At 50.9% G+C, this 22588-nt stretch overlaps 1 protein-coding gene across 1 annotated transcript in view; it reads right to left on the bottom strand.

Moving 5' to 3' along the window:
• The window catches only part of LOC142439094 (rho guanine nucleotide exchange factor 18-like), a 44795-nt gene extending 27787 nt beyond the window's left edge, over positions 1-17008 (bottom strand). The window contains exon 1 of the mRNA XM_075541233.1: positions 16933-17008. Within this exon, the coding sequence (XP_075397348.1) occupies positions 16933-17008 (76 nt within the window). The remainder of the gene's footprint in view (positions 1-16932) is intronic.
• Between the last annotated feature and the right edge of the window lie 5580 nt (positions 17009-22588).

Here is a 22588-nt window from a genome sequence, read left to right as displayed (position 1 = left end):
TAGTTGGGGGGAGGAAGCATCCAGGAGCTGGGGGAAAGCTGTGTTCTTGATCGATACTACCTCACACCCTAATTAACCCATCACCTCTCCTAAACCCCTCTATGAGGGGATCTCCATTGGTCGACACTTGGGCCTTGGGTCTCCACTTCCCCCTTCATTTAATATGATATATATATACATATATACACATACATATATACATATACACATATATACACATACATACACACACTTATATCTTTTTTTTTTGCATGATGCCTTATACCTGGTCCCTTGAGCACCTCGTGATCACACTGGCCAGTGTGCTTCTTCCATGTGGGCTTATTTGCTTCTGAGCTAGATGGCCGCTTGTTCACCTTCAAGCCTTTAAGACCCCAGACACTATCTCTTTTGATAGCCGGGCACCATCAGCTTTCTTCACCACATTTGCTTATGCACCCATTTGTCTTCAGCGATCCTATCATGGAGGTATGCAGTCAATGATATGATATTTTGTTCTTTGATGCCTGGTAACTGATCCCTTTGGGACCACTCGATCACACAGGCTGCTGTGTTCTTCCATGTGGACTTTGTTGCTTCTGAGCTAGATGGCCGCTTGTTTATCTTCAAGCCTTTAAGACCCCAGTCACTATCTCTTTTGATAGCCGGGCACCATCAGCTTTCTTCACCACATTTACTTGTTCACCCACTTTGGCTCCAGCCGTTGTGTCGGGAGAGTGAGCATCATAGAGTTCCAATTTAATAAAAGAAGGTATTCATGCATTGAGGGAGTGTTTGAGTAGAGGCCCAAGGTCCTTCCGCCACCTTAATACTTGACCTATAAATATAGACACATAGATCTATTTCCCCATCTTCCTATATATATTTGCATGTACATGTCTTTGTCTAGACCTCCATGAATGCCCTTTGACTCCTAGCTGTTTCCTCCATCTCCCTTGACCTTCCTCCTGCCCTACTACCATGCTTCATCGCCACCTGGGCTAGAGTATACCTCTTCTCTAAGCAACCTTATCCTTGATCCTTTCCCACCAGGCCTGCCACTCCCCCTTCTCTACCATTTGGGGTCCCATGTTTTTCCCTTGTCCCTGGGTTTGTTAACACCACTTCCTTACCCCCCTACCCCCCCCACCCCAAGTCCCCCCGGAACTGTCGGTCCCATTGTTTTTCCTCCAGATAGTTCATCCAGCCTGTCCTATTCAGACAGACCTGCAACCTGATTCTTATAACCAAGTCTCTTACTCCCACCCAATGACATTTCCTTGTGTGGGTATTGTAAGAAGGTGTGGGAACACACTGGCAGGATTCACCTGTGAATAATTGTGAATCAGATCCCCTAGAGAGCCTTCCTGCTGTGTATAAAATGAGCTCTCTGAGAAGCAGGAGGAGGGACTTCATTACCAGCAGGGCCCATGACTCTGGACTTGAAATCCTTGTGCAGTGAACCTCGTGCATCCAGAGGAAACCTATACTATCAGAGGAGCAGCAGCAGAGCTGGAAACCAGCACATGGACCAGAGTGATGCCCTTGCCAACCCACGGAGCAAGTAAAGCTGAGTTCTTTGGTGCAGGTGGCTGGCTGGTGGAGTAGGGTGCCTCTGGGCACTTAATTGGGGATGTTGGGCTTGCCGACTCCTGGGAGTAGAGCTGAGTGCCTTTGGGCTGAGGCTTATCAGAGTGGGTGTCATTTAATTCAGGGAGCTGTGTTTGCTGGCCCACAGAGCTTGCACTGAATGCCTTCAGGTTGAGGCTTACAATGGAGTGGGATGCTCCCTGGGGCATTGATGACCAGATCTGAGAGAACTTGCAACATGTCCTGACAAACAACTCAGCCCTGAGCATTTCTCCCTGGCATTACAGCTTGTTAATTTGCTTAATAAACACCATGGTCATGAGTTTTCTCTGTGAGTTCTGTGTAGCCATTGCAATGGATATTAGAAGCCAGGTAGATCAAATAGAGACTATTAATTAAGACAACACTGAACTTGGGGCTGCCTTTTCACTCCATATGTGGAATCTCCTGCTGACCTTTGACCAAGTTCTGATGTTTTCCAGGCACAGGGATGTGGTAAATTGAGGACCCGAAGGAGCATACTTCACCTTATTTCTACACTCCCAACCACGGGCCCAGAAAATGAGCCCTATTTTGAGAAAGATCTCCATTGTTTCGAGAGAGAAAGGTTTTCAAATACATGTTCTCTGGGCTGAAAATGTGCCCCCTGCAATAACCCCCCCCTTAAGAAGCCACCATAAAAGATGAATCGTCCTGTGTCTGGCTATTTGTTATGCCTGAAGGTTATCTGGAGAGAAGAGCAATCAGGTTCTATAACAAACCCACCATAAAATGTAGCAAACTCTTATTCGACATCTCTTGCTGATGCTGATCAGAGATTAGCACTAGGTCAAGATGATGATTCACTTTACTGCATGTTTCTTATGTTACCAGCTTGTGAAGTACCTGCTGACAATGTCAAATGTTCGTTGTATGACGTGTATGCCTTTTGAAAGATCTGTAAGCCCCCTTATATACACACCCATTGAAAAATAACATTCACTCTCTTGGTTCTGGCTCTGGGGCAAGGTGCTCCTGTGCCCCATTGTCTGTCTGTCTTATTTTCCACAACAGCAAAGTCACCCCAAGGATTCCCTCAAGTTCTGGGAATCCCCATATGCTGACACATTGACTTGAAGGAAAACAAGGGCTTTAGGTTCCACTAGACTGTGCTGTGTCCCTTCTGGTTTTATGTTTGTGTTTGCAAGTGTCCATCGTAAAACACATACAAATCCAGCCATTTCTACACGTGCAATTCAGTGATAGTGTGTACTTTCTCCGGTGGTGTAATTAGTCTCACTCTCCTAAGTTATTCCTGCACCATTCACGTGAATCCATTGACCCCAATGCTTCTCATCTAACCTTTCGAGTCACTCTTTTCAATCTGATCTCAAAATAATTCTTTATAAGAACACAGTGCTCAAGACAGACATTCTTTACTAACCAAGTCAAGCTATTGTTTGGTTTAGTGAAAACTTTAGGGGCTATTTATGGTTTAAAATTTAAAGATGATCCCAGAACAAGAGGTTTAGCCAGCCTCTATGGATCAAGATCCCAAAAGTCCCCGAATGAAGGCTGAACATATTAGTGGGACAAGAGGAAAGTAAAAAGAAATAGAGAAAAGAACCAGGAGGCAAAGGACCTTTGTAGAGGTCTAAATACAGACATGTACATATGTAAATGTATTCATATATAATGATAGGGAAATAGATATATGTACATATATTTATATGTTAAGTATAAGACAGCAGATGGACATTGGGCCTCTACTCAAGTACTCACTCAATGCAAGAACACTTGGCTCTAACAATCCAGCATTCTGTGATGCTCACCTTCCTGACACAATCGCTGAAGACAAAATGGGTGCCTAAGCAAATGTGGTGAAGAAAGCTGATGGTGCCTGGCTATCAAAATATATCGAGGTCTTAAAGGCTTGAAGATAGACAAGCGGTCCATCTAGCTGAGAAGCAACAAAGCCCACATGGAAGAGGCACACCAGCCTGTGTGATCACGAGGTGTCGATAGGATCAGGTATCAGGCATCAAAGACCCAGAACAAAAAGTCATATTGATGTGAATGAGGGGGAGGGTGGAGTGGAGACCCAAAGCCCATCTGCAGACAACTGGACATCCCCCTGACAGGAGAGTCACCAGGAAGAAATGAGCCAGTCAGGGTGCAGTGTAGCATCAACAAAACATACAACTTGCCTCTAGTTCTTTAATGCTTCCCCCACCCCTACTATCATGACCCTAGTTCTACCTTACAAATCCGGTTAGACCAGAGCATGTACATTGGTACAGAGAAGAGCTTGCAACACAGGGACTCCAGGGCAGATAATGGGAGTAGCAATACCAGGAGGGGGAGGGGAAGGTGGGGGGAGAATGGGGGAACTGATCACAACGATCGACATATAACCCCCTCCCAGGGACAGACAACAGAAAAGTGGGTGAAGGGAGGCAGTGGACAGTGTAAGATATGAAAATAATTATAATTTATCAAGGGTTCCTGAGGATGGAAGGGCGGAGAAGGGAGGGGAAAAAAGAGGAACCTATGCCAAGGACTCAAGTAGAAAGAAAAGGTTTTGAAAATGATGATGTACTTGATACAATGAATGTGTGGATTGTTATAAGAGCTGTAAGAGCCCCCAATAAAGTGATAAAAAACCCCAAAAAGATCCCAAATGTCTAGAATCAATGAGAATTTGACATTTTGTTTTGCACTTTCCCCGTTTTGATCAGGATTCTTCAAGAAACTCTTTGATCAAAATGTTTGGTAATGGTCGCTGGTCACCATCCAGCTCTCCCAGTCTCATAGTAAAGGAGGCAATTATTCACGGGGGATATTAGCCATCCTTCTACCACTCCCGATTGTCGTTCTGTGGTGGCTCATGTGTTGCTGTGATGCTGGACGATCCCATCAATGGTATTTAAAATAATAGCAGGGCCTCCCAAAGGAAACAGGTTTCAGCAGAACTGCCCGACTAAGAACAGACTTTGAAGAAAGAACCAGCTGTCCACTTGAGAGGAAGTAGCCACTGACAACCTAATGAATGGAAGCAGCACATTGTCAGAGACAGTGCCAGAGGATGGGCCCTTGGGTCCGAAGGCGCTCAAAGCATGACGGAGGAGGAGCTGTTTTCTCAAAATAGAGCCAACCATGGTGATGGGAATGGGGTAAAGCCTCTGGAAGGGGAGCCTTAGGGCTCTTCTTTGCTGGTGGGGTAAAACTCAAGGTGAGAAGAAACAATTGCAAACATCAATTAATAATCCGAAACTGGAATGCACAAAGTATGAATCTAAGAAGATCGGAGGTCATCAAGAATACAATGGAACACATAAGATCAATAGCGTAGGCGCTAGTGAACTCAAGTGGACTGGGACGGGCCATTTTGAATCAAGAAATCATATAGTGCACTATCCCAGGAATGACACCAATCAGAGGAATGAGGTTGCATTCATCATCAAAAAGGACATTTCAAGGTCTGTCCTGGAGAATGATGCTGCCTGTGATAGGATTGTATCTATCCCCTTTCAAAGAAACCCAGTCAATACAACTATTATTCAAACTTATGCACCAACCACAAAAGCTAGTGATGAAGAGGTTGAAGAATTCTACCAACATCTTTAGTTGGAAAAGAATCAAACATGGGACCCAGATGCATTGATATTTACTGGGGATTGGAATGGAAAAGTTGGGAAATAAAGAGGGAGAACCCATACTTGGAAAATATGGTCTTGGTGATAGAAATCAAGCTGGAGATCACATGATAGAATGTTGTAGGATCAATAACTTGTTCACAGAAAATACCTTTTTCTCAACAACACAAAAGGCGACTGCATCTATGGACTTCTTCAGATGGAGCACACAGAAATCAAATCGACGACATCTGTGGGAAGAGATGTTGGAAAAGCTCAATATCCGTAGCTAAAAGCAGGCCAGGAGCCCACTGTGGAACAGACCACCAATTGCTCATCTATAAACTCTGGTCGAAGCTGAGGAAAATGAAAACAAGTCCCCAAGAGCCAAAATACAACCTGAGTCTATCTCACCTGAATTTAAAGAACATCCCAAGAACAGATTTGCTGCACTGAACACTAATGACCGAAGACCTGATGAGCTGTGGGAGGTCATCAAGAACGTCACTCACGAAGAAAGCAGAAGGTCAAGGTCACGAAGAAGACAGGAAAGAAAGAACAGGTCAAAGCAGACGTCAGAAACTTGCTCGTCATCACAGAAGTAGTGAAGGCACATGGGAAAAATGTAATATCACAGAGGTGAACAGAAAATGTCAAAGGGCAGCTCAAGAAGACAGAGTCAAGAATGGTAATGAAATGTGCACAGCCCTAGAATAAAAACAAAAACAAAACCCCCAAAGGATGAACATGTTTAGCATATTTTAAACGGAAACAACTCAAGAAAAAAAAATTCAAGCCTCAAGTTGCAATCTTGAAAGATTCCATGGGCAAAATACTGAGGGATGCAGGGAGCACCAAGAGACGATGGAGAGAAGACACAGAATCATGGTACCCAAAAGGACTAGTCGACATTCCACCATCTCAGGAGGTAGCACACGAGCAAGAACTAACGGTGCTGAAGGAAGAAGTCCAAGTTGCGCCGAAAGCATCAGCCAAACACAAGGCTCCAGGAATTGATGGAATGCCAATGGAAATGTTTCAACAAATGGATGAATCACTAGTAGCGCTTATTAGTCTAGGCCAGGAAATGTGGGAGACAGCTACTTGGCCAACTGTCTGGAAGAGATCCATATTTATACTGATTCCAAAGAGAGGTGACCAAACAGAATGTTCAAATTATAAAACAATATCATTAATACCACAGTAACATTCGACCGAATAGCCTCCAACAACGGTTGCAGCAGTAAGACAGTGACAGGGAGATGTCAGAGGTTGCGGCCACATTCAGAAGAGAACCGGGTACAAGTGATATCATTGCTGATGTCAGGTGGATCTTGATCGAGAGCAGAGAATCCCAGAAAGATGTTTATTTGTGCTTCATTGACTATGCAAAGGTATCTGACTGTGTGGGTCATAAAAAACTATGGTTAGCCTTGAGAGGAACGGAAATTCCAGAACACTTCACTGTAATCATTTGGAACTTGGACATGGACAAAGAGGCAGTTGTGCAAACAAAGGGAATACTCCATGGTTTATAATCAGGAAAGTTGTGTGTCGGGGTTATATCCTATCCCCATACTTATTCAATCTGTGTATGAGCAAACAATCACAGCAGCTGCATTATATGAAGAAGAACGTGGCATCCGGACTGGAGGAAGGCTTATTAGCAATGTGCAGGGTGCAGATAACACACCACTGCTTGCTGAAAGGGAGAATTTGAAGCACTTGCTGATGGAAGATCCAAGATTGTAGACTTCTCTATGGATTATGTGCAACTCAATGTAAAGAAGGCCCAAATCCTCACAACTGGACCAATAGGTAACGTCAAGATAAACGGAGAAAGGTTTGAAGTTGTCACGAATTTTGTCTTGTTTGGATGCCCAATCAATATTCATGGAAGCAGCAGCCAGAGGCTCAAAAGACAAGTTTCCCTGAGTAAATCTGCTGCACAAGAAACCTTTAGAGTGTTGGAAAGCAGGATGAAGGAGTACCTTCCCCAGTTGTCTCCTATGCATGTGAAAACTGGATGCTGACTAAGAAGACAGGAAAAGAATGGATGCCTTTGAATCAGAGTGTTGGCGAAGACTATTGACAGTACCATAGGCAACCAAAAAAGAACAAACAAATCTGTCTAGGAAGTACTTTCAGAATGCCCCCCAGAGGCAAGGATGGTGAGACTTAGTCTTCCATACGTTGGACACGTTGTCATGGAGAAGGACATCATCCTCGGTAGCGGAGAGGGACAGTGAGAAAGAGGAAGTCCCTCAACAGCATGGACTGACTCCGTGGCTGCAGCAATGGGCTCGAGATGCTGCAGGACCGAGCGGCGTTCGGTTCTGTTGAGCATGGAGTCACGGCGAATCGGAACACAGTACTTGACCGCCACAGCCACATCATCATCGCCATCAACAACAGTAACGTTCCTTTTTCCTGCGTTGCTTCAGGTGAGTAAACATCAATGGTTGTGTCTTGGATGATCGCTGGCAGGGTTCTTAAGACCCTCTGGTGGCATAGTTGAGCCGCTTGCCTCAAGGTCAGCAGCGTGAGACCATAATGGGAAAAAGGGGAGCCTTGCTACTCCCGTGAAGCGTTACGGTCTAGGAAACCCATGAGGCACTTCTACCCTGTCCTACTGTGTGTCTCTGAGTTAGAATTGACTCAATGGCCATGAGTTTTGAGTTTGAAAGGCCCGAGAACTAGGAGATAGAACAGGAGAATGAAACACTTCATCAGGCCAATTAACCGCAATGCAGTCCCCCCACTTACTGGTTATTGATGTGGGGGAGGAAGACAGCTTTGTGAACCTCAGTTTCCTTTTTCATTTCATTTCTTTTTTAAAAAAATAAAAACAAAACCTTTGTATTGACATATAGTCCACGTACCATACAATCCAGTGGTTGAAACATTACAGAGAGCTATGCAAACTTCGCCACAACTTTAGAACATTTTCTTGATTCTGGCGCTCATGATCATTAGCTCCTCATTCCCCTCCTGCCTCTCCCGCCATAACCCCACTAGACTGTTAATCCAGTTACTGTCGCTGTAGGTTTGTGTATCCTGGATTTCATATATAGAAAAACATTTTTTTAAAAAGGAACCAAAGCAAACAAACCCCAACAACACTAACGAAACAAAACAGAAAAACTTCAGTGGAAAAGAAAGCAGAAAATAATCACAATTAGAACAAATTTAAAACGGGTCAAAAGGGAGAGGCAACGTTAAATTATTAAATTTTGGCCTCACTACCTCTGCAGTAGTCCATTTCCCCATGCGCTCTGTCTGATAGCAAGGCTGGTCACATCTCTGATCAATAGTCAGAGGAGATTCACTGTGTGAGCCCCCTGCAAGTGGATTTGGGGTTTCTACTGTCATCCAAAGCCTTCTGTGAACTGGGTGCTCAGAATTTGAGTCCTGCTACTGTTTCCCCCTCTAGTCTTAGATTTTATTATTTATAATCCTTGGATCACATAGGCTGGGTGCTTCCTGTATGGACTCAGCTGACACCTCACTTAGATGGGTGCCTGTTTTAAGACAAGCCGTTAAGACCCCAGGCATTATTCTTTCTGATAGGTGGCGAGCCGCCGCCTCTTCATCTGGGCAGTGGCTATGAGGATGATGGCCACCTTTGAGGGCCTTTGTGAGGCTGAAGATCAGCCATTAGTCCCAGGTCTGGTGCATTGGAGGCGGGTGGGGAGTCTTGCCCAACTTCTTTGTACTCTAGGTCTGCAGGGTTCCCTGGCTTTCGCCCAACGCCCATGGAAGCAGCAGTCAAGAAATCACAGGACGTCCTCCATGAGGCAAACGTGCTGCCAGAGACCTTTGAAAACTGTGTGAGCCAAGATGTCACCAGTGGGCATGATGCTTTCAGTTGCCTGATATGCATGTGAACCTGCACGGTGGATAAGGATGGATGGCTTTGAATTAGGGGTTGGTCGCGAATATGAACTATACCGTGGACTGCTAGAGGAACCAACAGCTCTCTCTTGGAGGAAGCAATGTTGGAATGCTCTTCAGAACGGAAGATGATGAAATTTTATCTCACTTACTCTGCACATGCTATCAGGAGGGGCCGATCCCTATAGAAGAGCCTCGTGGTGGGTACACTAGAGCGTTCGGCGAAAAAGAGGAAGACTCTAAAGGGGATGCGTTGGTGCAGTGGCTGCAGCGGACTGAGCATAGCAATGGATCTGGGGATGATTCAGGACCAGGCAAAGTTTCAGTCTGTTGTACACAAGGCAACTGGACAGCATCTTACAACAACAACAACAGCGTGGGCCGAGGCCCATGTCCTGTTTATGCTGTGGAGCCAGGGTAATTAACAGTCCCCCTTCCATGCCCCAAAGGGTGTGGATTGAAGGATCAATTCTGTGCTACCCTGCCAGGAATCATTGTTGTTAGCTGACGGGATCTTGCGTGTGCTGGTGCCTTGTCCCCTCACACTGCACTGAGAGAGGGGGACAGCGATGGGTGGTCTGTACCCACTGCATGCTCCCTCTCTTCCCAGCTGCATATGGACAAGCAGGAGCCGAGTTTTGGAGGCCTGAGGTGAGAGAATTTGAAGAAGAATGCAAATTTCTGACTAGGAAATGACTAGGACCGCTGCCAGAGGTTTAGATGGGGTAAGTGCCAGTTGAAACTCCACTGGCTGCAAGATACCTGCTCCCTGACGGTCCTGACTAGGTCATCTCTCATTGCTGCTGCCCCGGGCCCCTGTCCAGGCCGCTTGGGAGGGCTCTGTGGGGCTGTCCTCCCTGAGCCTTGCGCCAACACCCCCCACCTCCATCCCAAAGGGAAGGCGGCATCGATGACTCAGGGCGACGGGGGAGCAAAACAAACCAGGAAGGAAGAGGAAAACCAGATGTGAGGCTGAGTCCTGGAGGCCAGTGGGAACTGGAGAGGGTGGGTGTGGGGAGGTGGGGCCACCCAGAGGGGCAGTCCCAGGCCTCAGCCAAGTCCCCCCAGGCCCTCAGGAGAGGCTGGGTTTTGAGTTCAGCCTTTATTTGGAAGCTTCTGATGCAGGAACAGGCGGAGCTCCTCCCTCCCTGGTGACCAATGCAGCTCTCACCCTGGTGTCATAGATTGAGATCCCATCTTCATGTTATAGACTGAGCCACCATCCTGGTTGCCATTGACTGAGCCACCATGCTGGTTGTCATCGACTGAGCCTCTATCCTGTTTGCCATTGACTGAGCCACCATCCTGGTTGTCATAGACTGAGGTTCTATTCTGGTTGTCATAGACCAGCAGTTCTCAACCTGTGGGTCACAACCCCTTTGGGGGTCGAACAACCCTTTCACAGGAGTCACCCAATGAATATCAGTAGCGAAATTACAGTGATGAAGTAGCAACGAAAACAATGTTATGATTGGGCGAGGGTCACCACAACATGAGGAACTGTATTAAAGGGTCACAGCATTAAGAAGGTTGAGACCATCTCTAATATGATATCAGGCTGAGCCCTAGCCTGGTGTCCTACTGAGCCTCCATTCTGGCTGTCATAGACTGAGCCCCAACCTGGGGGCAGACAGAGCCCCCATAATCATTGTCCCAGACTGAGACTCTATCTTGTTGTCCTAGGTTATCTCTAATTTGATATCAGATTGAGCCCATCCTGGCCCATCCAGGTGTCATAATCCTTTATCCTGGTTACCACAGTCTAAGACTCCATCTTGGTATCAGCCTGAACCTCTATTTGGGTATCAGACTGAGCCTCTATCCTGGTTGTCATAGACTGAGCTTCCATCCTGATATCATCCATCGACTGAGCCCTAGCCTGATGTCAGTCTGAGCCTCTATCCTGGTTGCCTTAGATTAAACCTCCATTCTGGGTGTCATTGATTGGCCCACCATCCTGGTATACACTGAATCTCATGCTGGCATCATACTGAACCTCTACCCTGATATAGACTGAGCCTCCATCCTGGTGTCATACACTGAGCCCCATCCTGGTGTCAGACTGAGACTCTGATCTTAGGTAACATAGAATGAGTTCCTGTCCTAGTGAAGCAAACTGAATCCTCACCCAGGTCACTCACTGAACCTTGATCACAGACAGAGCCTTGATCCTAGTCACAAATTGAATCCTGACCTTGAGGTCACACACTGAGTTCTGATCTTGGTGACAGATTCTTCTGAGCCCCCAAAGTTGTCTCTAGTGACCAGTGGTCACCTTAGCCTGAAATTCCCACATGCTCGCCAACCTCCAGCTGTCAAGACTCCACTCTTCATCCCCCTGCATCCCTGAATCCACGCAACTGCGTTTTCCTTCCAGGGAGCTGACACATGGGGAATGACTCCACTTCCTCTCTGCCCCTGGGACACCACGCTCTGTTCGTGGCAGTTCTGTCTCATCTCTTCTTCTCCTCTCAGTGGCCATTGCTTCATTTCAGCTCTTCCTGCATGATTACAGCTCTCGTTGGAAGTCATTTCTGAGCCCAACCACACATACTGCTGGCTCCTCAGTTGCCTCCCTCCTTCTGGGGCTGGTGTGTCTTCCTGCACCACACTCTTACGTCACACCTCCTCCATTGCTTCCCTCAGCTGCTCTCTCTCTCTCTCTCTTACACACACACACACACACACACACACACACACACACACACACGAGTCCCCGACCCACTCTTCTCCGATCCTCTGCACACAACCTGAGTCAAAGGGTACTTGAGCCTGCGCTGCATCCCCTCTCTCCCTCCTGATTTTGCCAATAAAGTTTTATTGGGACACAGTCATGCCCCATTCATGTGCACATTGTCATGGCTGCTTTCTCGGTGCAGCAGTGGACCCATAGTTGCACCAGAGACCGCATGGCCACCAAAGTAAAAAAATTCATGTTTTGGCCTAATACAAAATCATCATCATCATCATTATTGTCATCCAATGCTGTGACTGTGAGGTCCTTGAGTGCAGGGACTGCATTGGACCCAGTTTTAGAACTCCACGTTCTTGGTGACAGTACTAAAGTTGTACGTGTATGATCACTCCTTGGCTGGTTGGCTAAACTCTATGAAAAGCCCATCATATGCTTTTTCTTACTCTGATCTTACAACCACTGTGTTAGTCTGGGTACTTTAGAGAAACAAATCCACAGAAACTCATGTATAAGAGAGAGTTTTATATCAAGGTTAAGTGCACATCAAGAAAACATCCAAACCCAGTGCTGCCCAAGCCCACAAGTCCAACATTAACCCATTGTCCGACACCAATCCATAAAATCCTCCTCCATCTCACAAAACACACGCAATGACGCTGACTGCAGGAGGAAAGCCAAATCAGTGAATGTGTAAGCATCTCAGCGCTGGCCTCCCCACCCTTCAATTAACCCCACATGTGTTTATCGGTCAGGTTGGCACAATGAACTTTAACTGTATCAACCACCTTCTGAATCTTCACTTCACAGCAGCATGAACGGAGGTGCAGAGAAGTATAGTGTCTTACCCAAGGCCATTACCACGTTAATAAAAAGTGGAGTTGGGATTTGAACACAGTATACACAACTGTAAAGCAAGGCTTCATAACAACAGGGCTATTCTCTCATGAGCAGCCTAGGACACAGAGATGACTCCCATGAATGGATGGATGAGTGGGTGGGTGGATGAAAGCATGGATAGATGGGTGAATGAATAGGTGGGTGGATGAGTAGATGGATAGATGGATGAATGAATAGGTGTGTGGGTGGATTAATACATGGATAGATGGATGAATGAATGAATTCGTGGATGGGTGGGTGAGTGGGTGGATGGATGAGTAGACGGATAGATGGGTGAGTACATGGATAAAGGGATGAATGAATAGGTGGGTATGGATGAGTGGATGGGTGGATGAATGCATGGATAGGTGGATGAATGAACAGGTGGATGAATGGATAGGTGGGTAGATGGCTGGTTGTGCAAATGAATGTATAGGTGGTTGGGTGAGTGGATAGGTGGTGGGAAGAATGGGTGGGTGGGTGAATGGGTGAGTAGGTGAATGAATGGATGGGTGAGTAGATGGATGGGTGAGTTGATGAGTGGTGAGAAGAATAGGTGGGTGAATGGGTGGGTAGGTGAATGGATGGATGGGTGAGTTGATGGGTGGGTGAGTTGATGAGTGGTGAGAAGAATGGGTGGGTAGGTGAATGGATGGATGGGTGGGTGACTGAATGGTTGGAAGGCAGATGGTGTGGCAATGTGCTGAGGAGATGGATGATGAGCAGAAAGGGAAGGGAGGGGCAGTATTTTGGTGGAGAAGCGAGACAAGGTGAGACACTGAGCGGTTGTGCACTATTCCATATTGGAGGGGACCTGGAGGCACCTTGGGGCGGGCCCTGAGATGCTAACCATGGGTCATCAGTCCAAACCCATCAGGTGTTCTGGGGGAGAGAAAGATGCAGCTAGCTGTCTCTCCCATGAAGACACCCAGCCTCAGACACACTAGACGGTCACTGTCCGTCCAAGGCTTTTCGAAGGCGGTGTCTTCATTTGTTTGTCTCTTTGCTGTGATGTAGTGGAAGATGAACGAAGAAGTATGGTCAGAAAGGGCAAGGCACGGTGGACCTCTGCTCCAGGACCCTTCACTACAAGCCCCAGACAGTTAGCTGCAGAGCCTATGAGGGGCACAGGAAGGCGATGCCCTCATTCCTCAGGGGAGGTCAGCCAGGGGAGACACGGAGCCCAAGCAGGGAGAGGGTCCTGGCTGGGTTGACCCCACCCCCATGCTTCTCTCTGGGGAGCTGCCCATCCACTCCCAGCAGCCCCCACAGAACCAACCATAGAAGGTGTGCATCCCAGCCAGTTCTCACAGCGTACTCCCCCCGCTTGCTGGTTTGTAACTCACAGCCTCAACTTGGGACATGGAGTGACCCACGTGGGGCAGACCTTCATAGGGACACACTGGTGACCAGGGCGGACAGCCGACGCACTAGTTCTCCAATACTGACCCGGCTTCACGTCCCCCTCCTCGGCCCTGGTGACCCAGTGGTGAATGCGCTTGGTTGGGAGGCTACCCAACCGGCCGAGGTTCCAGTCCACTAGGCGCTCCTCAGGAGAAAGATGTCATGGTTTCTTTCCATACAGAGTCACAGGCCTGGAAACCCACAGGGGCCGTGCTACCCTATCCTGTAGGGTCGCTATGGGTTGGAATCAATTGGATGGCAATGGAGTTTGTTCTTCCAACCCAGCCTTTCTGGTTGCTCAACCCGACAGGACTACTCACTGGTCAGAGAGCAGCCCAGGACAGTCTCAGGAACCTGGCGGTTGACAGGATTCCTGTCATGGCCCTCCTGCTGGGTCTAACATGAACCATCTCAGCAGCAGCAAGAGGGATCTCAATGCCGGCAAAGGAGAGCCGCCAGGAATGGAGCATGTCATATGGACCCTGAGATCCCTGCCCATCAAAGCTCTTTGATCCAGAAAGTGGCAACAGTGGAACCAGGAGCCAGAGCCTGAGGCAGGATGGTGGACTTGCCAGTCCACAGAGCAAGTGAAGTTGAGTGAAGGCTTTGGGACAAAAGGCTGGCTTGTGGAGTGGGGTGTCTCCGTGCACTTAATCGAGGGAGTTGGGCTTCTTGACCCACAGAGCTGGAGCGGGGGCTGAGTGCCTTCAGGGTGAGGTTTATAGCAGAGTGGCATGCCCTTTAGACACCCATTGGCAGTCCTAAAAGAGCTTTGTAACATTGCCGGAGCGGGCAGAGGCCAGGCCAAGAGGCTGAGGGCTAAAGAGGCCTGCCTGTGAGCAGGGCAGAGAAGCAGCTGTCCTGACCGGACAGCTCCATCCTAAGCATTTCTCACCTGAATGGTAACCTGCCAAGTCGCAAATAAACCCCATAACTGTGAGCCTGGCCTGTGAGTTCTGAGTGATCACTACGATGGGTTTCCGACCCAGTCACAGAAATAGAGCGCTGTGGGAGGGCCAGCTGGTGTCAGGCTGGTTGGCCAGGATGCTTGGATGGTGGGGGCAGGGATGACCTCTGTCTGGGGGCAGTCGGCCCTGGGAGACCCCCATACCATCTCCTCAGTAAGTCACTCCCCCTTCTCTGAGCCCAACTGCACCCTACATGGAACTGATCATTCCTGGTCCTAGTCCTGGTGTGCGGTGAGGGCCCAGGAACCAACAGTTTCTGTCGTCCTCATGACAACTCTTCTGTTGGCCTCTCCAGGGTCCCAGGCCCCCCTCTGTCCCCCAGCCCTGCCCCCCAGACCCCACATTAGGTCAATGAGAGCCCCTCCTCTTCAGAAACCCACAGTCTACGAAACAAATCGCAGGCGATGGTGGCTGAACGAACAGTGGGGTTGGTCTGACTGGTTCGTGCAGGACAAGAACGATGGCAAGGAAACCCCAGAGTGGACAAGTGCAGGACCAACCGCTGCCCGCCACCCCTCCACCCTCCACCTACACAGCCCCACGTATCTCTGGAGGTATTCAGCCCCCGAGAATCGCCAGATGGAGTCCAGACCATTGAGATTAGAAGCATCTCTCTGAAAAGCGATACAAGTCAGGGGTCTATGTAGCTCCCGCAGAGGGAAATGAAGACCCTGAGACACAAGGGCAGGCTTGGTGTGTGTGTGTGTGCATATGTATGTGTGCGTGTGTGTGATGATGTGGGCGTGCACTGTGCATCTATGAGTATGCGTGTGTGGGGCCTTGTGAGTGTGCACAGGGTTTGTACCTGTGTGAGTAAGAGTGTGTAGGCGTGTAGGACAGGCACTGGTGGCGCGGTGGTTAAGTACTTGGCTGCTAACCCACCCAGAGGCTCTGCGGAAGAGAGATGTGCAGTCAGCTCCCCTAAGGCCTAATGGGGTGTAAACTCTGCCCTAGAGAGTTGTGAGGGGCCATGGTGGTGTAGTGATACTGAGTTGGGTTGCGATCTTCAAGGTTTGCAGTTCGAAACCACCAGCCGCTCCTTGGGGGAAAGAGGAGGCTCCTTCCTCCTGTCAACAGTTAGTCTCAGCCATGCAAGGAGCAGTTCTCCCCTGTCCTGGAGAGTCTCTACGAGTCAGTATGGACTCGAGGACAGCGAACGTGTGAGTGACAGAGTCTCTTGGAGTCTCGGCATCGACTCAGTGTGGCAAAGGGTGTGTGTGTGAGTGTGTGTGTGTGTGATAAATTATGCGTGTATATATATAAGGAGCCCTAGTGGTATGATGGTGACGCGCTCGGCGGCTAATCAAACAGTCAGCAGTTGGGGCCTCCCCCAAGGCTCTGCTCCCTTGGAGTCTGTGTTCTAGGGAACCCTGGTCACAGGGGGGGCTCTCTGTGAATTGGAACCCACACACCACAGCATGCAACTGTGACAAGATGTTTGCGTGAGCGTCTACCGGAGCCCCCGAAAGTACCCAACATGCCCTCTCCTGCTGCCCCCAACCCCCTGCCAGGCAGCGCCCCCCCCCCAGAGAGTTACTGGGCTGTCCTTCGGAACTTGGTGCTCACGCAGAAACAAACAAACAAACAAACCCGGGGCCCTACTGCATAGGGCAGAACTGGCCCCATGAGGGGACACTCACCCTGTACAGAGGGTGGAGCATGACAGATTCTCTCTTTCTGCAAGGGGACCTTCTGGTTCCCTCAAGGGAGATGTCCCCTTGGGGCACGAGGGAGCCCACAACTGCTTGATCAGGGAGCATGGAGTCTCAGGGAGCTCCCAGCAAGACGCCTGAAGCCAGAGGCCCTCAAGTGCTTGGCCCAGCAGGGACTGATGAAGACATGATGGCCGGCAGGCGGGGAGCCTCCCCTAGAGGTTGGGGAGCTGAGCCCCTGGTCACTGGCTGCCCCTTACCTCTCTTGAAGGCCCACTGCTTCCGCCACAGCTTGGAGAGGGCAGGCCAGGAGTGGTTGAGCAGGGAGTCAGCCATGGGGCCGTGTGGGTGAGAGTGAGAGTGAGAGCAGCTAGGATGTGGCTGGATTCAGGCCGGGGGATCCCTGCCAGGACGGGCTCCCAGCACGAGGGGCGGGGCCAGACAGCCGCCACCAGGGATGGGAGCTGGAATCTACAACCTGGGGGCAGGGCTGGAGGACCCCAGCCCAAGGCCGCCAAACTCTCTGCCCCAACGCTCAGCCCCAGGAGCTTGGTTGGGGTCGTAGGGTCTGGCTGGACATGTCTAGTAGTCCAGGGTGACAGCAGGGTGGGAGCAGGCACACTGGGTGTCCTCAGAAGTGAAGTGCAGCCTGGGCCAGAGCTGAGTTTCCCCATGGGTGTGTTCGACACCCTCTCTGTGGGCTTGGAAGTGTCAGGAAGAAGCCACCGTCACTGGGCCTGGCTCAGCTACCCCGGAGGACAAGGAGGCTGGCCCTGGTGAGTGTCAGGTGAAGTCGTTGTTGTTGGGTGCCGTCAGTGGGTTCCGACCCATAGCAACCTTCTGCACAACAGAAGGAAACCCTGCCCCGTCCGTCCTGAAGGCTCTCCTGAGATGGAGTGACACAGTGGCTGCATCAGTGCCCTGTTGTGCACAGGGTGCTATGGGCGGGAACCGTTTTGATGGCTCCGAACAGATCTGTACGGGATCCGATGCTCCTATCTTTCTCCCGGGGAGCAGCTGGCGGGTTTGAACCGCAGACCTTCTGGTTAGCAGCTCAGTGCACAGCCCACTGGGCCCCCAAAGGCTGCGGCTCCAGGGAAAGAGGGTGGGCTTTCTGGTGGGTGAGGGCTGTGTGCTGGTCTTGAGGGTCAGAGCCTGCGTTTGGGTGGGTGCCGGGGTGGGTTTCTGAATCTTTGACATCCCCGTTGGTGCGCATGTCTGAGGGGGCATGCACATGTCCTATCTGTGGGGTGCATCTCCAGGGCTCCTGCGTGTCAGCCTGCCTTTGGGTGACTGGCCCTGTCTCCCCGTGTACTCGTGCGCACACGTGCTGCCCCCTGGTGGTAGGTGTTCCCTGGATGCATTTTCACTCCTCTGGCCCAAGGAATTCTCTGCCCTCTCCAGCTTCCCCTCACGGCTACCCCGCCTCTCACGGAGCCCTTCTGTGACTGCCCGGCCCCAAACCATCACCACTCCCAAGAAAAGGAGAAAAAAAGAAACCCAAGCCCAAACGGACCGCCATCAAGTCAATACTGATTCCTAGTGACCTGATAGGACAGGGTAGAACGGCCTCTGGGAGAGTCTGAGTCTGTAACTGTTCACAGGAGTAGAAAGCCCTGTCTTTCTCCCTTGGAGCTGCTGGTGGTTTCCATCCGCCGACTTAGCAGGCCACAGCCCAATGCAGAACCACCATGCCACCAGGTCTCCTTGAAGAGAAGGAGGGGCAGGATTAAATGCCCCTGGAGGGAGCTTGATAGGGAGCCCCGGTGGTGGGGTTGGTTACGCATTGAGCTGAGAACTACAAGGTCAGCAGTTTGAAGCCAGCCACCACTCTGCGGGAGAAAGACAAGGCTGTCTGCCTTCATAACGATTTACATTCTTGGAAACCCACAGGGAGAGTCCTACTTTGCTCCACAGGGTCCCCTGGGGTCTGAATTGACTGGGCGGCAGTGGGTTTGATTTGTGGTTTGGTGTTCATCGGTGCTTCCTAGCTACCTGACTCATGCTCGCACACCTGAAGGAAGGGACTGACACCTTCTCTTCTTCCGACGCAGCCTGAGTTGTGTCCCCAGCCCTATCTCTAACATGTGTCAATGTGGCTGGGCCACGATCCTCAGGGCTTTGGCCTGAGAGTGATGATGTACTGCAGCGGTGATGACCGATTGCCCCCACCCCGGCCCCCAGGATGTGATCTGTCTCGACAAGCCCATCGCTTGAAAGAGGACCCACTGCCGCACCTGATGTGACGGGGTTTCCCTGAGTGTGGACCGCCACACCTTCTCTCCTGTGGTCAAGGAGAGGCCAGTCCCTGGAGAAGGACATCAGGTTCCTTAAAGTGGAGGGGCAGCGGAAAAGAGGAAGGCCCTCAACAAGATGGACGGACACCTTGACCGCAGCAATGGACTTAGGCGTGGGAACCACGGTGAGGAGGGCGCAGGACCGGGCAGTGTTTCCTTCTGTTGGGCACGGGGTCGCTATGGGTTGGAGCCGACTCAATGGCACCTAACAGCACCAACAAGGCTGCTAGGCTCTGCACTACGATTTTATAGGCAAGGCCTTAGGACAGACAGCTCTCTCGCCAATGAACAGACAGGCCCCGAGTGCTTAGGTCATTTGCTGGTTCAGTCATGACAGCAAAAGTGGAACAGACACCCATTTGCAAAACTGGGGTTCACTGGAACGATAACCGGAACAGAAGTGGGAGACTCGGAAGAGGCACAGTGAATCCTCGCAGGAGACTGGATTATTCCCGGGACTGTGGAGAGCGGCACCCATTCCAGCAGTGTGGTGGGCCACCATCGCGAGCCGGGCACTGTTGGTCCCACTGGGTGGGGCAAGAGATTTGGCTGCTATGTAACAGGCTTGTTTCCTAGGAAGAGGTTTCAAGCAGGGTTTGGACCCAGAGTGTCGCCCTGTCTGGTTACCGTTCCAGCAAACTACCATCTTACCAACCGGGGTCATTTTGTTGGCTGAGACCGACCTGGGAACCAAGAGCCAGTTTGAAGCCCTGGTTGTAAACTGGCTTCCTAAAAGCACCAATTCTAGTGGAATCCAGACTCCTGGACCCACTGAAGCTGGATGACCCCCCAAAACTACTGCCCCGAGGGTGCCTTTAAACCACAAGCCCAAATTACCTCTCACCTTCCTTAGACACAGACACCACCCTCCAGCCCCACATCCTTCTGAAGCCCTGTCTATATGAGCTCCGGCTGCCATTGAGAAAGGTTGGCCCGGACATTGAGGTGAGCATGTGTTCGTGAGGATGAGAGGATTCGGGGAAGGCTGTGGAGGAAGTCGGCCTAGCTGGCAGAATGCCAGCAGCGCTCCCGTAGGCCCATGGGACAGTGTTTGTTCCCATCTGCACACAAACAAGCCTGCCTCCTTCTTCATCTCCACGAAGTCACCACGCCATCCATCTTTTTTGCAGGATGCAGATTGATAAAACCAAATGACACGAAGAAGCTTGCCTCCTCCAGGAAGCCCCCCTAGCAGGGTGGCAAAGTGTGGTGGTGTGGGGCCCAACAGCTGCTGGCCACAGAGCCCACCCTCTTCCGGATCTCCACTCCCCTTGACTCAATCCCCCTTTCTCAGTCACAGGTCACTCAGGGGGCTGACCATGGTGGAGAATCAGGCCCCTGAGTGTGACTTCTGAGCCATGTCCCAATGTGGTCCTGGCTTAAGCCACCAGGCTCATCCTCCCTGGATCCAACCTCTCCAAGTCTACCCCCTCCCAGCTCCCAGCAGCCCCTGGGTGGCTGCTGCTGGCCCCTCGGCAGTGCAGGCAGGGTTGGGAGGAAACTGGGGGAGCTGGGTGTACCCAGCACAAACCGCAGGCTTCCTCCCTCACCTCACCCCACCCCACCCCAGCCAGCCGAGTCAGGAGGCTTTCCAGGAGGCCCAGGGGCAGGGAAGAGGGGCTTGGGGGGATCCCCGTGGGGGAGAGCAGCATGGTAGGGGGGTGACCTTGGAAGACAGGGTGAGCCTCAGCTCAGGGGGTTCTCAGACGTCCGCCCCAAGCACACATTTTGTTTCAGATGTTGCATTTTCCATACCGCCCCGCTGCTCCGGGTGGTGGGGGTGGGGTACATGCGAACCCCTGGACCTGCATGTGACCTGGTGAACTCTCCTTGCTTCCCAAGCAGGTCTGGGTCCCAGGGGGCCTCCATCCCACATCCCCCCCTCCCCGTGTCTCCCTCAGCCAGCCACAGACCCCCGCTGTCCTCCCAGGCACACCCCTCCTCTAGAGAAAATTTGGGGTGCAGACACCTCCTGACTCGGGGTGAACAGATGGTGGAGAGATGACGGTGGCCTATCTGTCCACTGCCCTCAGTGCCCCTAGGCTTCTCTACCCCGACCCTCAGTCTGAGCCCCACTGTGCCTGTTGGTCACTCACCAAGAAGAGCTGTGTCCTGGGGGCTGCCCGGGTGCGGTCCGGCTCTCAGCTCCTAAAGTCCACCACGGCCAGGGCCTAGCGTCACCGCAGGGCGACCCAACTCAGCCGCAACTTTCCCTTCCTCGTCCAACTCACCTCCGTCCCCACGGAGCGATGACTCTGAGGTCTGAGGCCAGCCCAGAGGTCAGGGGTTCCAGACACAGGGGCTTGGCCCCCGCCCCCAGCCCTGCGCTTGTGGGTGCCGTGCGGTGGAGGGGTCAGGCACCAGGGGGAGTCTCCCCACCCTCACCCCACCCCAACAGCTTCCTGTTGTTCAGAAGCAACTGAACAGAAGAGGAACGGGCCCCAAGCCTCGCCTGGGGAACGCTGGGGCACAGCGGAGACCCAGGGGACACGTGTGGTCACGTCTCTACAGAGACACAGGCAGCGACGGGCACACATGAATATGCATGGCCTGCAGAACACACACACACACACACACACACACACACACACACACACACACACACGGGGCAGTCTGGCAGACAGTAACCAGCCTCCTCTCTGACACTAAGTAGCCCTGACTGGAGTGTTGGCCAATTTCTCTGGTGTAAATACTCCCTCCGTGGCCGATGCTGATGCCAGTGTGAGGATGCCACTCGTGGCCCTGTGACGGGGCCTGGAGCTGAGGGCCGGTGTGAGCCGGCTCAGCACCGATGGACATGTTCCAAGAGACATTAGTCCCCAGCACCCAGGTCCCAGGTCCCAATGGGTCCAGGTAGATGTGCTGTAGCCCGTCTCTCCTGCTTTCTGTCTCTCTCTGTCTCATCCTCTCTCCTTCTACTCACCCCTTTTTTTGTTTGTTTTAATCCTTTTATTAGGGGCTCATACAACTCTTATCACAATCTGTACAAACATCAATTGTGTAAAGCACAGCTGTACATTCATTGCCCTCATCATTCTCAAAACATTTGCTCTCCACTTAAACCCCTGGGCATCACCTCCTCTTTTTTCCCCTCCCTCCCTACTCCTCCCTCCCTCATGAACGCTTCATAATTTATAAATTATTATTTAGTCATATCTTGCACTGACCGACATCTCTCTTCACCCACTTTTCTGTTGTCTGTCCCCCAGGGAGGAGGTTATATGTAGATCCTTGTAATCGGTTCCCCCTTTCCACCCCACCCGCCCTCCGCCCTCCCAGTATTGCCACTCACACCACTGGTCCTGAAGGGATCATCCGTCCTGGATTCTCTGTGTTTCCAGTTCCTATCTGTACCAGTGTACATCCTCTGGTCTAGCCAGATTTGTAAGGTAGAATTGGGATCATGATAGTGGGGGGAGAAGAAGCATTTAGGAACTAGAGGAAAGTTGTATGTTTCATCGTTGCTACACTGCACCCTGACTGGCGTCTCCTCCCAGCGATCCTTCTGTAAGGGGGTGTACAGTTGCCTACAGATGGGCTTTGGGTCTCTACTCTGCATTCCCCCTCATTCACAATGACATGATTTTTTGTTCTTTGATGCCTGATAACCTGATCCCTT

The sequence above is a fragment of the Tenrec ecaudatus genome, chromosome 1 (assembly GCF_050624435.1).
Source record: "Tenrec ecaudatus isolate mTenEca1 chromosome 1, mTenEca1.hap1, whole genome shotgun sequence".
Classification (NCBI taxonomy): Eukaryota; Metazoa; Chordata; class Mammalia; order Afrosoricida; family Tenrecidae; genus Tenrec; species Tenrec ecaudatus.
Note: the sequence above shows the minus strand (reverse complement) of the source record. Positions and strands in the feature narration are given on the sequence as shown.